Genomic DNA, 21,806 nt, shown 5'->3' with positions numbered 1-21,806 from the left:
CACACACACACACAGGGGAGAAAAAGAAATTTTAAAAAAGAAAGAAGAAAGAATCTCTCAAATTCCAGACCCAAATTTCTGAGATATTTTCATCCTCTGTATATTTTGCTATTTGTATTCTTCCACTATAAACAATAGCAAACCTCATTATTGTGTCACTGAGAAGAAATTGGAACATTATTCTCTTTAGAACATATTTGTTAGACTTCATATTAACTGTACTTTGTTTCAAGGAATAAAAAGAATTTGATGTCAAAAATGAGTCAGAGGTCATGAAAATTATACACATACAGATATTCATACATATCTCCCCCAAATTCCACCGCTATGTATATATGTGCATGTTTGTGTATGTGTGTGTGTGTATGTATGCATATATATATATATATATAATATATACACACACACACACACACACTCACACACTGTACTTGAGGAGACCTATTGAGTCAAGTACATCAGCATAAAAAAATCAAATGGAAATTGTAGTTGTGATACCTATGCCAGTATCACGTAAAAATCACCAACTGATCATGGCCATTTGCCAGCCTCCTCTGGCCCCTGTGCTGGTGGCACATAAAAAGCACCCACTACACTCACGGAGTGGTTGGCGTTAGGAAGGGCATCCAGCTGTAGAAACACTGCCAGATCAGACTGGAGCCTGGTGCAGCCTCCTGGCTTCCCAGACCCCGGTCGAACCGTCCAATCCATGCCAGCATGGAAAACGGATGTTAAACGATGATGATGATATATAAAAGGAACACAGAAAATATAATTGGTATTAATGCTTTATATAATGTACATATGTTTCATTAAACCAGCAAAACATGAATTAAATCAGCATTAAACAGAGTTGCCTGAACAAATGCTGACAGCCCCATTCATTGCAGTTGTGTGTGAAGTTGACCTTCCATGCCCATACCTTTTGGTAATGTGCACCACACCTTTCAACACACCATTTTGATGTGTGCATATACATATACCTAAAACTCTAAAATTAGATATAAATAGCTAAACTACATATTTTAAGGCCTTCAATGTTTAAAACTTTAAAACAGATTTAAATACTTCCAGTTGGAAAAGCTACATAAGATGAAACCAAAAAGAAAATATTAGAACATGATTTAACCAACAGAGTTATTACTTCAGGTACAAATATAGGGAAAATACTACTGCACACTTTATATTTGGGACGTAAAGACAGAAATCTATAATTTCAAAATTAATTGGTCATTTATTGAAATTGTATCCTTGTACCATGGATTCAGATGCTTTTTGTATTAATTTGAGAAGTTAAAAGGAAAGGAGCACTCCGTCGGTTACAATGACGAGGGTCCCAGCTGATACGATCAACGGAACAGCGTGCTCGTGAAATTAACGTGCAAGTGGCTGAGCATTCCACAGACACGTGCACCCTTAACATAGTTCTCAGGGTAAATTCAGTGTGACACAGAGTGTGACAAGGCTGGGCCCTTTGAAATACAGGTACTACTCATTTTTGCCAGCTAAGTAGACTGGAGCAATGTGAAATGAAGTGTCTTGCTCAAGGACTCAACGCATCGCTAGAAATTGAACTCATGACCTTACGATCATGAACCAAATGCCCTAACCACTAACCTACGCATCTTCACAATTTGAGAAGTACAATACACCAATGCAATAATTACAATATACTAATGCAGCCAATTAAATAATTGAACCCAAAACAAGAAGTAGTCTCATTAGAGAAAGTACATTTTTCAAACATTCACTTTGCTTACCAAATAATTTTGTAATAGTCTTTTATTACCATCAGTCATACACTAAGTCTACATACCTTCTGTAGATTATTTATATTACCTTATATTCTCAGAACTCACTTTTATTGTCATCAACAGCCTTTCTACATCCCACTTTTTGTCACTGCCAATGTGGTTACAAATCGTTCCCTTTACTGGTGACTACTTTATCAATTGTGACACCTTGCTTCAACTCCATCCACCTTTATTCACACCTTCACTAAATGTAACTAACTCTGTATATTCTTATGCACATCCATGCCACCTAAATCTGATTCCAGAAGCAGGAGAAGAACATCAATATATGTGCTTGATGTGCTTCTGCTCTGTACTAAAGAATAAAAGCAAAACTTGCATGCGTTTACTCATGGAAATTGCCACAACTTTCAACTGCTAACCAACCTGTCAGAATGAATGTATATACAAACGTGGAATTGTGTGTCTATATGCTTGCCCCTCTATGTATATTATGTATAGATGTGTGTGTGTGTGTGTAAATATATATATATATATATATATATATAACTAATCATCATTTAATGTCTGCCTTCCAAATTGGCATGTATATACATACATATATATATATATATATATATATATATACACACATATATATATATATAATATATATATATATATACATAATCATTTCACGTCTGCCTTCCATATTGACATGTATATATATATATATATATATATATATACACACACACACACATAAACACATGCATGTCATCAACCACTTGATATACCTCTATTGCTTCATGTCTAGAATTCAACCTTTAAGATGAAGAGCATTGAAAGATAAACTTACACGCACACACACGCACATGCGCGCTATTGAACTACACGAATTATAATGACAGAGTGATATCTGAACATATAAGCACATGTAAATGTTTGCGTATGCAACATTACATAAGCATTGTGATTATAGATATGAAAGTATGTATGTGGGGTGGGGGTTCATGTGTGAGAGCAAGAATGTGTGTGTGTTTGTTGGAACAAATAACTACAAACTTGGAAAAAGAACTAGATATGAAGTAAAAGCATGATAGAGATGTACAGTATGACATATTTGTATATATCGTCATCATCGTCTGCCTTCCATGCTGGCATGAGTTAGACAGTTTGACAGAGGTCTGGAGAGCCAGAGGACTGTGCCAAGCTCCACTGCATGCTTCAGCATGGCTCTTAAGGCTGGATGCCCTTCTTAATGCCAACCACTTTATAGAGTGGACTGGATGGTTTTTACTTGGCACCAGTATCAGTGAAGTGACTCCCCTTCCCCTACAAGGTGTAAGTGCTCATGTAGCTCCTCTAAAGAACCTGCACTGCCCCGTCCCCTTTTCACGTAGTTCATTCCCAATGTGCACTGGTATGAAACTGATGCACCCTTGCCCTAGGGTTTGTAGTTCTGCAAGGTGCATGGAGACCTCAATAATACAGCTGACATGAAAGAAACACCCAGTCCATGATGTAAAATGGTTGGTGTGAGGAAAGGCATCCAGCCATAGAAACCATGTCAAAATAGACAATGGAGCACAATGCAGTCATCGTATCCTTGTCAACCCCGTGTCAGCAGGGAAAATGGGTGTTAACATGAATAAATCTAAACGAAAGGATTGAAAATATTAATGAGTATGTACACACACGGACACAGGCACAGACACACATATATATTCACACACACACACACATCATTTTCATTACCATCATGGTCTTCTTTCCAACTACTCCCACCCTTATATAATGTGGGATAGCCAGTGCCGCCCTGACTGGCTTCTGTGCTGGTCGCACGTAAAAAGCACCAACCAATCATGGTTGCTGCCAGCCTCCTCTGGCCCCTGTGCTGGTGGCACATAAAAAGCACCCACTACACTCTCCGAGTGGTTGGCGTTAGGAAGGGCATCCAGCTGTAGAAACACTGCCAGATTAGACTGGAGCCTGGTGCAACCTCCTGGCTTTCCAGACCCCGGTCAAACCATCCAACCCATGCCAGCATGGAAAACGGACGTTAAACGATGATGATGATACCTCTATCATACACCCGATTGAAGGGCAGCTTCTCAACATCTGACAGAAAGCCACCTCCCTTTCTAATACAACCCCACTCAGTCAAGGGTTTTTTTTCCTTGTCTTGGGAATTACTTGACTTCTCTAATGCCAGTGTCTGGAAAGAATGCACCCAGTGCACTCTGTGAAGTGAATGGCATTACAAAAAGCATTCAGCTGTAGAAATCATGCCAAGACAAACTGGAGTTCAGTGCAGTCCTCCAGATCATCAGGTTAAACCATCCAACCCATACCAGCATGGAAAATGGATGTTAAATGATGATGATGATGTGTACACCCACATACATACACACACACAGACTCACACACATGAACAGAGCAGATGCTTGACCTCTTCCACTTATAACCATATGAATACATATGCCTACAATGGAAATTTGACCTTTGCTATAACATTAAGGTTTGCATGGACATATTTTTGACATTCACATTGTTCAGCATAACTTTTTTTTTTCGGTTTTTTTTTCTGAGTGACCCCTCACCACCAAAACTAAAAACAAAAAATTTTGTTTCTTAACCAGGTTATTACTATGATTTAATTTTCAAATGACTTTTAGGTCAGTGCTTATGTGTTTTTTAAAAAAAACTTTTGAAAGAGAACATATTATTAATACTGAATCCATGAGAGTCAAGTGAAGTTTACAAACACACTTCACTGCCAGATCAACAACAGCAACAAAATGGGTTTACTAAAGCAATTAGCATCCAAAACAATATTAAGGTATTTCTTTCAACATTGTTAGCAATTTCCATTTAAATTTGTTTTCCTTTGAATGATTTTGCATATATCTTTTAACTGAAATCATATATATGTGTGTGCTAACGTATGTATCAATGTGTGTGTGTGTACACTAATATTGAACTTACCACCACATTGGTGGATTAAATCATCATTTATTTGTGCATTAACAAGGTTACCAATGATTTCATGTAAAGAGGAATCTTAACAATTATCAAGCCTGTCACATGGAAATGTTTGTACTTGTCTCCATTTTGATAACTGTCAAGAGATTCCTTTTTACATGAAACCATTGGTAGCTTTGTTAACCCACTAAGTGTGTGTTTGTGTATATCATCATCTTCATCATCGTTTAACGTTCGTTTTCCATGCTGGTATGGGTTGGACGGTTTGACTGAGGACTGACAAGCCTGGAGGCTGCGCCATGCTCCAATCTGATCTGGTGAGGTTTCTACAGCTGGATGCCCTTCCTAATGCCAACCACTCCGAGAATGAGGTGGATGTTTTTTATGTGCCATTGGCATGAGGGCCAGTAAGGCAGGACTGGCATCGATCATGTTCGGATGGTGCTTTTTATGTGTCACCAGCACAGGAACCAGTCTGGTGGCACTGTCATTGACCATGCTCAAATATACATACATACATACATACATATATGTGTGTGTGTGTGTGTGTGTGTGTGTGTGTGTATATATATATATAATTTTTAAAAGGAAAAGGTTGACAGTGACTGAAGTCACTGTCTATATGCAACTATCACATAAGATCAAGACAATATTGTACACACACACACACACACAATCTCACTCTCTTTCTCTCCCTCCCTCTCTCTCCCCTTTCAGTTTGTTTATCAAATCCACTCTCAAAGCTTTGGTTTGCTCAGAGTTGTTGTGGCCAAATTGTCATACAGTGGGACTGAACCCAAAACCATATGGTTGCAAGCAAGCTCCTTAACCACACAGCCATGCCAGTGTTTGTCTATTTAATCATTTAATGATTTATTCATTTGCAGTCATGTGAATAAACGGACACAATATGAAAATCCTGTAGCCCAAGCTAAAAAGTCGCAAATTCCAGGTAAGCTGTTAGATCTGACTTTATTTCTTGTGTGTTGTTCTTGTTGTTATTGTTATTATTATTATTATTATTATTATTATTATTATTGGTATTGATACTTCAGGAGGCGTTTTAGTGGAGTTGGTAAGTTATAGGTGAACCAAATCAGCAAACTGATTATTCTGGTGACTTGTGCTTACAAGAGAGCCTCTTTGTAGTCTGCTCAGTTTGCTAGAAGTAGCAACCAAAAAATCCTTGAAATCACATCCTATCTTTAGAAAGACTCTGTGTCGCTTACAACTTCTTGTAGACATGACACCCATCACCTTTCAGTAATTGGGTGGAATCTGGATGTCGAGTTCACAATGCTAGATCAGATACCACAAAATATTTTGGTCAATGCTCTAGCAATCACAGCTATACACGGCCTTCAATTAGTACCCTTTTATTTTTATCTGTCCCCCAAAAATTAAGGTAAATTTGACCTGGGTGAGATTTGAACTCAGGGCCCAAAGATTCAGAACAAATGCTACAAAGTGTTCTACTCAACAGTCTTATGACTACTAATTCATCTATATCTACTGGATATTATTGGTTAATACAGGGATTAACTCTTTGAGGACTAAAATAGACATAGGTTTTCAGTTTTAAAAGAAACTAGTAGTATCGCCCGGCATTGCTTGGGTTTGTTTCGACCCTTTAGAATTGGAATTTTTGAAAAGTAAAAATTTTGCATTATGTAGCTTGTTATTCTCTTTAAGTGAACATTTTTCTGGTTGAAATACACCGAAAAATGGCGATACAGTAGTCAAAAAATCGTAAAAAAATAAGGATTTTCATTGCAAAAAACACCTTTTTGATGTAAATAATTTTTGGTGTTAACATGGTCCGATTTGAATTTTATTTTCTACGGAATGAAGAGCAAGCCTTCTTCTATCATACTCCCAATTTTCATCAATTTGCATCGCAGGATCTACGGAGGAGATAGTGTTAGTTGAAGGCTACCAAGCCTGCCATACACAGACAACTTCAGCTTTATATATAGAGAGATGGAATAAGAGTGTGTGTGATGCTGATGTTGTTGTTTAACCCTTGGTAAGCCTTGATCAAAAAGACCTATGATCAAACATATACCACTTCTAAGACTAGCAGCAGCTGCATCATCTTACTGTTCATTTTTCCATGCTTGCATGGGTTGAGCAGAGCTTTTTAAGGGTTATTTTCTATGGCTGCTTGCTCCACCTGTTGCCTACACTCACCTGCTTCCAAGCAAGGTAATATTTCCCCATGGCTAGATATGTTTCCACAGAATATTGAAAACAAACAATACCGCTTGTAAGACAGTGATACTCGTTTACAACACTCATACTCTCATATCTTATCAAGACAAGGAAACACAAACTCACACACACACACACACACATGGTGGGCTTTTTTCAGTTTTTGTCTACCAAATCCACTCACAAGTTTGTTGGTCTGCCCTGGGCTATAATAAAAAGAAAACACCTGCTAAGGGGCCATGCAGTGGGCCTCAATCTAAAACCATGTGGTTGGGAAGTAAACTTTTCAGCCTTCCTTCATTTATTTATGATAGTAGCACATGTCATCAGAGGAAGACCTGTCTGCTATTTCTAACAAATCAAGTCACCACTTAGAAGCCTCCTCACTGGGGGTTGTGGGATGCTGAAGTCTATCTCAAAGGTCTTAAAGATAGAAGTGAAATGACTCTTAGTCATATACGAAGTTTTGCCATAACTTACCTCCTCACTACCCTGCCTACCTACCATCCTAGTGTTACTTAACCATGTTCTTAATTACTGTTAGACCATCTTCTAATTTACCTCTGATATACGCAGTTAAGCCAGATACATCTCAAATCTGTTTTTTTCCCCTTTTGTTCCATATTTATTTTATTGTTTTAAGATTTCTATTTAAACCTTGATTTTGAGGTTTCGGAAATTGAATATTATTTTGGAAGAAAATAGAAAACCAAATTAGAGAATATTGTTGTATTTAGGAATGGTCATTTTACCAGTTTAGCCAATAAAAACATGCGCACTATGTATTTGGTGTTATACAAAATACAAAATGGCTGACTGTTAGTAAGGAGAGACACACAAATAAGAAAGAAGAAAGCAAAGGACCACTGATGAGGTCACATGAGTGTGACGAAAGAACTCTGGCCGAAATAAGATTAAGATTAATGTAAAAAATAAATAACGCTGAAGCAAATTAACACCAAATATATAGTGCGTGTGTTTTTATTGGCTAAACTGGCAAAATGACCATTCTTAAATACAATATCTGTTTCAACACATGATTTCACATCAAAAATCTTGCAAAACAAATATATAAATGTAACAAATTAGAGAAGATTTCTTTAAGCAGGATAGATATTGTTAAAAGTTTGATTTTCAATTTAATCTGTTTGTTTTAATTTTTTTTTTATGTTCCTGATTTGTGTTATGGATTTTGTGTGTGTGTATGTGTGTTTGGTATTATTTTTCTTATCAATTGTCATATGCCATTTCTTTCACATTCAATTTAAGACTTCAAATGAATTTATTTTAATTAATATTTACTTAATTATAGAATTCTAAGTTAATCTCTTTCATTCTTGATTTAATTTCATTTCATTTGCACATTTTGTTTTCTATTAATAATTATTTAAATCCAGAGTCTCCAACCATTTGAATATTGTGGATAATATTTTATAAATATGATATTAATGTAATCTACAAAAATGAAAAATAATTAATCAATGCTATTAATTACATTTATACATTATTTTAAAATAAGAGAATAGCGACAGTTTAACCCATAAACCACTGGCTGGGAACTCTTGATTAAGATTTTCAGTGTAGCAATCACTGTGTTATTGTAACTTTTTGACTAACATTGATTATTTCACTCTTTAGTCAGAGCACTTAAACTATTTTTATTATTTAATGAAATATTATTTTTATTTATTATTATTATTATTATTATTATTAATTATTATTATTATCATCATCATCATCATCAAAACAGGAAGCTGGCAGAACTGTTAGCACACTGGACAAAATGCTTAGTGGCATTTCATTGGTCTTTATGTTCTGGGTTCAAATAACACTGCGGTCAGCTTTGCCTTTCGTCCTTTTGGGGTCGGTAAACAAAGTACCAGTTGAACACTAGGATCGATGTAATCAACTATCCCCCTCCCCCAAAATTGCTGGTCTTGTGCCAAAACTATCATTATTATTATTATTATTATTATTATTATTATTATTAAGGTAGTGAGCTGGCAGAATTGTAAGCGCACTAGGCAAAATGCTTAGTGGTATTTCATCTGTTGTTATGCTCTGAGTTCAAATTCCGCCAAGGTTGACTTTGCCTTTCGTCCTTTTGGGGTCGATAAATTAAATACCAGTGAAATTCTGGGGTCAATGTAATCGACGATTCCTGACCCCAAAATTTCAGGCCTTGTGCCTATTGTAAAAAAGATTATCATTATTATTATTATTATTATTATTATTATATTACTACTGCTACCACTACTACTACTACTGCTGCATGGAACATTAGTTAGCAGAGATGTTGTCATAAGACTTGATGACAAGTCTCCCCAATTCTCAAGAATCTTTCTTCGGTCGATTATTATTACTATTCAATAGCAGCAGTGGCAGCAGCATCATATCATAATTTATTTATTAATGTACATTGATTTATAGGATATTTGTATGCAATCCTTATAACCACCTTCACTTTGTGTGTTAGTTTTATATTTTCGTTTCTTTGAGTTTTTTTTTTTAAATTAATTGGGTTTTTTTTCCTAATCCTATGTGGCAAAGAAAGAAATTAGATATTAACACTATTATTGCTACCACAATTATTATTATTATTATTATTATTATTATTATCATTATTATTATTATTATTATTATCATCATCATTATTATTGTATCATGAAAAATCTTAACTTTATTTTGTTGGGTACGATGGAAAGTGTCAGCTCTCCACAGCCAGTAGAATAAGATGACACTTGTTTACTGACCATGCTTCAAGAACCCTTTTATTATTATTATTAATTATCATTACTTATGATTGAGTTATTTCAGTGTGAGAGTGTTGAATTATTTTGGCTTTGCTTTATTATTATTGTTATTGTTGTTATTATTATCATTATTATTATTATTATTATCGTTGTCACCTTCACAGATCTTCATTCAAATCTTCATGTAAACTTTTCATCTCATTCACAACAGTTGCATGTTTTTATCTAATCCCTAACCCTTCTTCCTTAAAAAAAAGTCTTGTTCCCTAAGAATCCTTCCCTCCTTGCATTAAAACCCTACTGGATTGTTTTTTTTATGCATCCTTATACTACTCTTTTTTTTTTTTACTTATAGAAATATTCCTCATAGTTGTTGCACATGTTAATTAATAAAAATTAATTATTGGTGCATTTTACTAATAAATGTTTAATTGAATATTCCTTATCACCCTTTCCTTGTTAGCTTAACATCTTATCTCCAATAAGGATCTAACATTATTATCACGTTATCTTCTCAGGCCTTGTGCCTGTAGTAGATAGGATTATTACATTATCTTCTATTTACACCATACCAGTCATTCCTCCGTTGTTGCACACACATACACACAAATGCGTTGAAGATAACACAGGCATGTTTCTCAGCAACATTTGATCTAATCTGTTTGCATTGCACCCATATTTGATAAATGAAAATAATTGGAGTAAAACCAGATTGTAAGAAAATTATTGGTGGGTTGCGTTGATAAAACAGAAATTTGTTAATGAAGTTACTTAAATTAAATTAGCGCTTACTTTATGGGGGAGACATGAGTTCTAACATTTCAAGGTAAGTCATGTTAAGATTTCATTCATATAGGGTGTGACACATGATTTATTAGTTAGATTATTCAGCTTAGAATCATAAGGCCAGGAGTTCAAATCCCAGTGGTACATTGTATCCTTGAGCAAGAACCTCTATTTCACGTTGCCCCAGTCCACTCAGGTGGCAAAAATGAGTTGTACCTGTAATTCAAAAGGGTCAGCTTTGTCACATTCTGTATCCTTCTGAATCATCCTGAGAACTATGTTAAGGATATGCATGTCTGTGGAGTACTCAGCCACTTGCATGTCAATTTTACAAGCAGGTTGTTCTGTTGGCCGGATCAAGTGGAACACTCTTCACCATAACCAATAAAGTGCCACCTACAGGGTGTGGTAGAAAATAGCCGTCTAAGTCTGCTAAGAATTTAATATTTCATTCATATCAAAAGCATTCTGTCTGCTTTGTAATGCTATGTATCTGGACTCACGACAACATGTTATTAGGTTCAATCCTTGATACAAGCATTGAGTTCCTTAATATGGTAAAATATTTTTGTTTGATTCAAGTCTATCCATCTTACAATGGACATCAAACTTATTTCACAATGGAAAATTTTATGAAGAGTATACAAATAATGAAAAAATAAAAAACTACTCCAGCAATTTGCAAATGTCTAAATATGTATACAAGGCATCCTTCTTGTGCCATAAGGAAAAATTGATATATATATACACACTCACACATTCACACACAAATACGAGAAATTATACAAAACAAATGGAAACATTTGGTATACTTAGTGAAATCGTTTTCCACTGGTTAAGGCTTGAAGAAATAACAAAAGAATGTGTTTATATATACATATATATATATATATATATATATCATCATCATCATTTAACATGGAAAGCGGACGTTAAATGATGATTATATATATATATGTGTGTGTGTATGTGTTATGTATATAACTGACTTATCTACAAATATTTCAACAAATTCTTCTAATATTGTTATTATTTTCCCCCCACTGTTTGAATTTGTTTTTAAGTTACTAATCCTGTTTAAAGTAAATGAAATGTTAGCTTTTTGTATTTGAGATATCTGTAGAGCCTTAATAATAAACTTAATCTTAGATGTCAGCTCCAGTTATAAATAAAGGAAAGAAATTGGGAGAGTGCGAAGGAAAAAGAAACAGTTTTAGTTACACTCTGAAGTCCGGAGACTTCGTTTGTATCCAGTTGTTTATATTCTAACAGCAAAACAGACATAAAATATGATTAAAAAGTTTAACTAGTTCTTATAGACATTGAGTTTTTATTCTAACATTTAAAGAGTTGTAAAGCAAAGTGGATGTTGGCTCATCTATTTTGTCCCATCTCCTCTATTTCAACCAAACAGAATGGATATGTGAAGAAGTATTATTATATATTTTCAACACAAAAAATATTCTGCAGCCAACTCGACATTATAGATTTGTCCTGCCTCCTCTATTTTAACCAAATGGAATAGAGTATGAAGCAGTATTATACATTATCAACACAAGAAAATGTTACAGTATCAAATTAGCTTTGTATTCAATGTTACCAGAAACTAAGAGAACCAATGCTATTTTTATGTAAGTATAGTTTGAATCAAATAGCTACCATCTTCTTAGTTATTAATTTCTGTACCAAACAAAAGCTGGTATTGTGGAGATAGTGTATCAAAATAATTACCAATTCTTAATAGTTTGGTAAATGTTTTCAAGAGTTCTTTTTTTTTTTTTGTGATAATGTGAGTTCTTTCTTGTACATTATCTTTTGACAAAAACACATGAAATTATAAACACAGATATATATAGCATCATCATCATCATTGTTGTTTAATGCCCATTTTCCATGCTTACATGGATTCGATAAGATTCTTTGATGCAGATTTTCTGTGGCTAGATGCCTTCCTGTCACCAAGCCCCACTTGTTACCAAACAAGGTAATATTACCCCTTGATGAAACATGTTTTCATGGAAGCCAGGGTGTGAGGGATACTTCCTGTATGGTGGTGACACTTGTTTTTCTTTATATCTATTGCATGATGTCAAAACCAAGAGACACAAACACACACAGAAGTGTGTGTGTGTGTGTCTGCACATGTGTATTTGCACGTGTGTGTGTGTGTGTGTCTACATTTTGAACAGAAACCATGAACTGCATACAATGATTTTGGTAGCATTTCCCTCTTCAACAAACTATCCACAGACTTCTTAGCACATTCAAAAACGTGGAATAAAAGACTAACAATTGCAAAACAAACAAATAGATAGATAGACAGAAATATATATATATATATAGAGAGAGAGAGAGAGAGAGAGATAGAGAGATAGATAGATAGATAGATAGAGATAGAGATAGATATAGAGAGATAGATAGATAGATAGATAGATAGATAGACAGATAGACATAGAAAGATAGACAAGCAGATAGAAAGATATAAAGATAAATTCACTCTTTAAGGTGCAAAATTTACCAAAATAGCTGTATTTAGACTAACTTTCACTATGATTCCTAATAATAATTAGACTGTAATTTTCACTGACTGGTTGATCATATTCCATGCATGACTGACACTGCCCCTCTTTAACTGCACCTTAACACATCCACACCCACACACATATATATGAAGCATGGGCATGAACCCATCCAAAAACACTGGAAATAATACTGCATGTCTAGTGAGTTCTGTTTCCACTTAAAATGGCTACGCAGCTACATGCATAACCAAAGTGCCCTCCTCATATCTGTCTGCAGGGCTTGATGATGTGATCGGCTCCTCCAGCACTTTCCCTCGCCAGAAGAAGATACAGGAGCCAGCGAAACGTTCTGCCAGTGAGTCAGACATGAATGGCCATATTTTAGGTTTGTACTATCCCTCCTGATGGTCACTGCCATTTCTAATTTGTCTGAAACCCCCTTCAGCTATTTACTGCTCTATTTCTTTTGTTGGACATTTTTTTTAAAACAAATAGCCAACAAGGGACTTTAAAAAATAGATTTCTCTTTGAGTATAGGTGTCTGTGATTATGAAGAATTACTAGATGTTACCCCACCCCACCCCCTTCCTTTTATAATAACATCATTGTCCTTATCATCATCATTCTATCATTCATTTGCTTTCCTATGTACTATCATTACCATTGACAATCATTTCATTATCTATTTTTCTTTCATTCTAATTTTCTCTCTCTCTCTCTCTCACACACACACACAGACACACAAGCACATACATGTCTACATACTCATTTACACACATGCATATACACACACCTTACTTTGTAACACCTGTATATAACAAAATTAAACAAGAGCATATTCTCTGATATCATCCTCTATTTTCTCATCTTTCTCATCATCTTCTTTCCCATTGTCTGCCTCATTACTCACTCATCATCTTACCATTTTATATCCCAATACCCACAAAACAATACTCAGAGTATCTTCCTTCATGCCTGCTAGTTCTATTCCAAATATTCCCAGTCTTCTCCTCTTTATATTTACTTATTTATATATTATTATTATTTACTAATTCCTCATCCCATTATCATCATTAGCTACATCAATCAACATTTCTTCACAAGTTTTCTTGTGTTTTTTTACTTCTTAAGAATTTCTTTCCTTTTTTCAGTTTCCTTCAAATATTTGTTCTTTTTTTATATTATTTATTTTATTTGTTTGATATGGTTTTATAGAATGCAATTTTGTTTGCAAAAGTTACTTCAGAATTTCTAGAACTGGTATAATACAACTAAAATATTTATTGCTCTGAATTATAAACATTAAGTCTTTATTTCACAGTATTTTCAACTTCCTTCTTTAATACTATTGGTTCTCAAAACCATTTTTACCTATGGACCCTTTTCATTCCTATTTCACTCAGGTGGATCCTCATAGTCATTTGATGTTTAAAAGGTCCAATTATGTCTTTATAATTAAATATTATTAGGAATTTTTTTTTAAATTTGTTAAAATTTATATGTAATAAATTGTTTATACTTCTATAATATACAAAATATTTTAACAATAAACTCTTATATGGACACCCAAGGGCCATATTGATTCCAAAGGCCATATCGACCCAAAGGGCCATATCAAACCTGAATAGTTTCATATTAAGATCTGCTTTATAGTTGTTTCAATTTATAAAATACTGCATCATCATCATTTAACGTCTGTTTTCCATGCTAGCATGTGTTGGACGGTTCAACCGGGGTCTGGTAAGCCATGGAGGCTGCACCAGGCTCCAGTCTGATTTGGCAGTGTTTCTACAGCTGGATGTCCTTCCTAACGCCAACCACTCCATGAGTGTAGTGGGTGTTTTTTACGTGCCACCGGCACAGGGGCCAGAGCAGGCTGGCAAACGGCCACGATCGGTTATTGCTTTTATGTGTCACCAACACAGACACCAGTCAGGTGGCGCTGGCATCTGCCATGTTCGGACGGTGCTTTTTATGTGTCACCGGCACGGGTGTCTTAACTACAATTTCCATTTGAATTTTTATTTTGATATTGACGTGCTTGACTCAGTAGGTCTCCTCAAGAACTTCCAACCTAAGAGAATTCTAGAGTCTCAGGGTAACTCAAGGGGAGAGATCCTTCATAATAGTAATTAAGGCATCCTACTTTATGTGTGTGAAACGTGGACTCTCACTTGCTCTATGGCAACGTCCCATGATGGTTGCTACCTTTGGTGCTCCAAATGGCCTTTAAAGACAAATAGGTATAGAAAATGTCAAATAATTAACTCTATGGTGGCTTCTCCAAGTTTGTCAAGAAGGTAGCAGGAAGATGGCTGCAGCCAAATCATCATCTTTGAATTGACCCATGGGAAGGATGAACCATAGTCAATCTCTTAAAACCATACTTTTTTACTTGTTTCAGTCATTTGACTGTGGCCATGCTGGAGCACCACCTTTAGTTGAGCAAATCGACCCCAAGACTTATTCTTTGTAAGCCCAGTACTTATTCTATCGGTCTCTCTTGCCGAACCGCTAAGTTACGAGAACATAAACACTCCAGCATCGGTTGTCAAGCAATGTTCGGGGGACAAACACACACACACAAACATATACATACACACATATATACATATATACTATGGGCTTCTTTCAGTTTCCGTCTACCAAATCCACTCACAGGGCTTTGGTCGGCCCAAGGCTATAGTAGGTGCCACGCAGTGGGACTGAACCCGGAACCATGTGGTTGGTAAGCAAGCTTCTTACCACACAGCCACGGGCAATGATGACACAACTGTTGATGAAATCAGAACTCTGATGAGGGTATGTGATATGTAGTGTCCTTCATTATACCCAACACAAGGGCAAGTTGTTGTCAGCAGCTGGTGATGATGATGATGATGATAATTCAAGATTTGCCGAGGCTGGAAATCACAACCAAATCTACTTAAAATCACACAGCTATGCAGCACCTTGGACCATTGTATTCTTCAATGGGTTTAAATGCATGCTGGAGCTTTCAAGTTACTCTCGCTTCTCTTCAGTCTCACTTCAGGATGGCTCCCATTGTTAGTTTCAAGTATCATTTTTTTTACCTCTTCTCAGCTGGAGAGCCATGCAGATAGCTTGGCCGCTAACACTGGAATTGTTTCCCTTGCTTCCATGTTCTTCCTGGTGCAACATGGACGAGTGTCTTCGATTGAATCCCTCTGATTCATCAATGTTATGTGAGTGGAATTTAATGGATGGAAACTATGTAGAAGCCCATCTTATGTGTATCTGTGTGTGTGTGTTTCCCCATTATATCAAAAGGTAACTTAGCCAATAGATACATAGGGAATGATAAAATATTGAAAGACTAAAATCCTTAAAGGATGGTGACCCTATGTGGCTGTAGTTATAATGACTGAAACCAGTAAAACTATATTAAAATATATTTAATTATCTATGTTAATTCATAATTTTGTTGTTAATTACTTTGTTAGTATCTTTGGTATTTTATTAAATATTTTTACTAAAATTTCTCTTTAGAAAAATTCTTGTTTGTAATCAGTTTTTTTTTTATTACTAATTAATAGCAGTTAAAACTAATTAATTATTTGACTAATTTTCTCTACAGGTTCCGAAAATAAAATGAAGCCTTTTTTCACAAAAAACCCCTCTGAGTTGAAAGGGGAAATGCTGAAAACATCGTTGATAAAGAGTGTCCGAGGATTTGGTTTCACAATAGTTGGTGGCGACCACTCAGATCAAGAGTTCCTGCAGGTTAAAAACGTTGTACCAAATGGACCTGCATACACAGATGGAAGGCTGAAAACTGGTAAATTAAATTTATTTTTTTAACGACTGATTTTTTTCTCAGGACATAAAAAGTAAGTCTTCAGAGAAGCAAAATGAGATGTTGTGAAGTTCATGGTTATTGAAACTGACTTGTTAACTTCCTGTGTGACACAATACAGTACGGGACTGCATCAGTCAACCATTCCTGAAACACGATATCTCACCTTGTTTACTGACATTTTAAAGCAGGGGTCGCCAAACTTTTTCGACCATCGACCCCCTTTTAGCCACTTCTCCTTCCGCATTGACCACTCTCCTCATTTAGAATATCTTAATACCCTACCCTATTGTACCATATCTTAAATACATACCAGGTACTGAATGTTGGCAATTAAAATGTTGGGTAAAATTAAGAAATTCTATTGAAGATGACACATTTTTTACATTTAGAACTACATGTTCAATTATACAGTTTTATTAGACTTTCAGTTTTTATGAAATTCTTTTTACAATTAGAAAATGTGGAAAACTCATCATATTGCTGGAATATCTTTTGAATTGACATAGCGCTAAGTATTCCAAGCAGTTCATCTGGGTGAGCTGGTCTTTCGTATGCCGACCCCCATTCGACCCCTTGGCTATTATCAACCCACTGTAATTATTCCTCGCCAAAGGGTCACCAAAGGGGATCTCTCGGATGCCCTTTGGCGACCCTGTTTTAAAGTAAAGGATTCTCCAACAGAAGGGAGAAAACTCTAATCTTTTTGTTTCATATGTACCTCTCCTGTAATAGAATCATTACAAAATGGGGCTTTACATTGAGAAAATTATCACTGCCTGGAAACGAACTCGGAATCTTGGGGTTAATAGCCTGCGCTCTTAACCACTACACATGATGATAAATAGTTGTTAATAAGCAAACTGCTTGCCAATAATTTTGAGCTGAAATCCTACTGGACTGAATAAATGAAATTATACTAATTAACTAGTGCAATAAATAATCACTTATTTAACCCTTCATAACCAGAAATATTTATCAGCAAGGGGTCACTTCTGTTGACTTGCAGGGATAGTGGAACGCCAGTTGTGTGGCACTAATGTTTTTCCTGAGTACATTAATAAGGGGAATAACAAGTATTGGATGACAAAACCCAAGTTGTGAACTTAGTTTGATGAGAGCTTACCACTGACCAATGCTATGGCCCACAACTCATATACACCTATACAACTCCCACCCACTTACAACCCACACCTGTAAATATACATACACTTGTCTTGGGGAGAGAAGATGAGATGCTGCACTGAATTGTAAGTTCATATTTGTTCCAAGCTACATCTTTAAGTAGAGGTACTTAATTATATATATAGCTTGGTACATTTAGCTGGACACACACACACAGACACACTTGCCTGAAATATTTCCTCTACAGAAAGACACCTATCTCTATCCCTCAATTAAGCTCTAACCTTTCGTTTGACATGAAGTCACTTCTGGTGGTTCCACTCCCTCTCCCAGCTGAGAGGTCTTTGGCTCACAAGGTACTTGACGACCCCACTGGTGTTCGTGCCACATAAAAAGCATGATGTACACTCTGTAAAATGGTTGGTATTTGGAAGGGCATCCAGCCATAGAAAACATACTAAAGCAGATAATGGAGACTGGTGCAGCTCTCCAGCCTTGTCAGCTCCTGTCTAACCATTCCAACCCATGCCAAAATGAATGTTAAATGATGATGTCATAAGAAAAAGGGTAAAATGCTAAACTACCAACCAGGAGCTGAGTTATAAGTTCATATTTCTTCCAAGTATTTCTCTGTGTCACTAGGCAGAAATATTTAATTCAATATGTCTTCATTTATCCATTTTGGGTAAAATATGTTCAAATTTATTTGGCCATTTTACCTTTTATTAGCTGGAAAAATAAAAATAAAACTAGATCTAAAATGTTTAGATTAATATCCAGAGAATTAAAAATAATGTCGACTGTTTTTTTCCCTTCCTTTCAAATGGTTTGCTTTTTGATGGTAAAATTTAATTTCACTTAAATCTGAAGGAATTAATTTTTCAAGAATATTCAAATACATTATTTAATTAATTATTTTCAATGTCATATAGCTTTTATTTATTTTCACTTCATTATATTTTTGGCTCAAGCTAATATCTGTGTAAAATGTTATATACAATGGTACTTGAGATATAAATTATTTGGCTTTTTTTTATATCTTTGTTTTTTTCTTTTAAATGCATATTCTGCACTGAATTATAAAATCATACTTAGAAAATTTGCTATGAGATACACGTATATTGGGAAATATAATTAATCACCCTATTTCTCAATAAATTAAATTTTCTGTTGTATTCATTTTTCTTTTCATACTTTAAATGAAAAGAAAAAAAAAGAGGTGAAGAAAATTATTTCCTTATTTTTTAAATTTTATCTTATTTTATTTCAATACAATTACAGACCATTTAAAGGGGAAGCAGTGTGTTATCCCCGATAGGTATTCATTCTAGCTTGTTGACAGACATTCCAATACATACTTGTATATTCTTTAAATATTTCTTGCTCAATGGTAACTAAATTAATTCATAATCTATTCTACAGAAATACATATAAAACATTTTAAAAAACAATGTATTTTATTAATTTGTTCTCAAGATGTTTAGCATTCAAAAAGAAGTGGAGAATTGGCAGAGTTGCTGTGAGAGTGTGGCATTTGTTCTAATTCCCAGTGTACTGAGATCAAATCCTATTAAGCTCAACTTTATCTTTTCAGGCCTTTTAAGGCGGCGAGCTGGCAGAAACGTTAGCATGCCGAGCGAAATGCTTAGTGGTATTTCGTCTGCCACTACGTTCTGAGTTCAAATTCCGCCAAGGTCAACATTGCCTTGCTATTTATAGTTGTATACAATTTAAAACCTCCCTTAAAATGGTTTATTCTCTATCACATGAATATAAAATGGTCAGAATCAAAGGAATGATGTGATGTACATATATGTTTTATATGTTCCAGCCCTTTTCCTTCAGAAAACAACTTCTTTCAGGTGATGTGTGTTCACAACACACTCTGTTCATTGACGTAGCAGGATTTTGAGACACTGGTGTTCCAACCAGCTTGTGTCTCTTCAGTCAATGCAATTCTCTTGGGTCATTGAATATGAATAAGAATAGTCATTTTTATAAAATTCAGCAGACAGGTTATTTATTGATACATAATAAGTTAAGTTATCATGTGCTTACAAAACAGCAAGAATCAAATTGATGTTGTACATGTTCATTCTTATCATGTTGTGGCAGATTTAAACGGCAATGAATCAAACGTGTTGTCGACAGACATCATCTGAAAGGAGAAAGTATTCTCTGAAGGTGAAATACAACAGTAATTAACATATTCATATGCAAGTAAACCAGAATATATTAAGAATGAATATGTACATTATAGATTCATTGTTTATTTTTTTACACATGCTCAGCTGTAATATACATACATATATAACTAATATGCATATACGTGTGTGTGTGGAGAGAGAAGGAGAGATTGCTAAAACATGTTGATCATCTTTGCAGGCCAATTTATCCATATTTTCATCATCTGGCTCATATTCTTTCTCCGAAGTAAGATAGATAACTAGAGCTCTCATAAATAAGTCTGAGTTATGTAAAACCTGAATGATTGAAGCATAAGATTCAGGGAGTTTTAACCCTTTCATTACAACTGTCTTGTTTTCATTAGTTTTGAATTAACATCTTCCACCAAACAATTTATGTTCCTAACACTAGCTTAATTATAACTAAGTTATTTTACTAAATTCTTTGTTATATTTAAAGTAATTGAAAGAAATACAGAGCATCTCAACAGAAATACGGTAACAAAAGGGTTAAACAGGTTTTTAAGCATTTTCTTTTGCCTTAATATGATAGAGATTTTAATGTTTTTTTCTCTGGCATCCTGATTCGTATATTTTTCTTCTTCTTGCAGGGGATATTCTTGTTTATGTAAATGAAGAGTGTGTCCTTGGCTATACACACCAGGATGTAATCCTTCTTTTCCAAGCAATACCTCCAGGTGAAGAAGTAAGCCTCACTGTTTGCCGTGGTTACATGCTGCCATTTGATCCAGATGATCCAAACACGGAAATTGTAACTCGGGTAGCTGTTTCTTTACCTCCAGACAGTGGAACAACCAACACTGGACCTTCCAATTCAATAGGTTATGGTAGCAGCGGTAACATGGATCAATTAAATACGTCCCAAAAAAGTCTTAAATCCTTGCCCGATCTAGCTCGATCTGCTGCCGATAACAATTCCAATTTAAGTTTTGCTCAACGAAGCCATAGTGGGGATGTCCTTAATACAGACAATACTCCAGATGTCCTCATCCCAAACAGTAATAAACCGGAAATTTTAGTTGTGAACATTATTCGTGGTGCTACAGGTTTCGGTTTCACCATTGCTGATAGTTCCTACGGTCAACGAGTTAAACAAATATTTGAAAAAACTCGGTGTAAGAATTTAATGGAAGGTGATATTTTATTGGAAATTAATTCAACAAATGTGAAAGATATGGCTCATGCTGACGTTGTTCAAGTATTGAAGGATTGTCCAAAAGGAGAAGAGACAGCAATTGTAGTTCAAAGAGGCGGTAGGTCTTATTCTACATCTACCTTTCTAATTTTTTTTGTGTGTGATTTCAATTTGTGTGTAGGTGACTCAAAGGTTATGATTTTAAACCTTGTCATTGGTATTATCTTGTTCCATTATTCAAAAACATTTATTCTGCTTTCTTCATTCTACCTGCTTTTTTTAGCTTATAGCTGGCATTAAATGTACCACCATGCATTTTGGGAGGAAAAACCCAGCGTCTACTTACTCCCTCCACAACACTAATCTCAAAAAGTCTACTTGTGTACGTGACCTGGGAATTATTGTCGACAGTGATTTGCGTTGGACAAAACACATTGCTAAAATTGCCGAGAAGGCTGAGGGTGTCTTGGCATCACTCACCAAGTCCTTTGTGATCCACTCTCTGGCTATCTATCTGTGGCTTTATTTAGCT

The 21,806-nt window shown here is 35.2% G+C and overlaps 1 protein-coding gene across 10 annotated transcripts in view; it reads left to right on the top strand.

The window, feature by feature from the left end:
* The window catches only part of LOC115211129 (membrane-associated guanylate kinase, WW and PDZ domain-containing protein 1), a 777,470-nt gene that overhangs the window by 682,134 nt on the left and 73,530 nt on the right, over positions 1–21,806 (top strand). For 9 of the 10 annotated variants that reach the window (XM_036501925.1, XM_036501922.1, XM_036501921.1 and 6 more), the window contains 4 exons: positions 5,606–5,670; positions 13,268–13,375; positions 16,589–16,789; positions 20,730–21,392. In XM_036501925.1, the coding sequence (XP_036357818.1) occupies positions 5,606–5,670; positions 13,268–13,375; positions 16,589–16,789; positions 20,730–21,392 (1,037 nt within the window). The remainder of the gene's footprint in view (positions 1–5,605; positions 5,671–13,267; positions 13,376–16,588; positions 16,790–20,729; positions 21,393–21,806) is intronic. The other variant, XM_036501924.1, reaches the window with a different exon arrangement.

This window comes from Octopus sinensis, linkage group LG4 (genome assembly GCF_006345805.1).
Source record: "Octopus sinensis linkage group LG4, ASM634580v1, whole genome shotgun sequence".
Lineage (NCBI taxonomy): Eukaryota > Metazoa > Mollusca > Cephalopoda > Octopoda > Octopodidae > Octopus > Octopus sinensis.
This window is presented reverse-complemented; position numbering and strand designations above follow the sequence as displayed.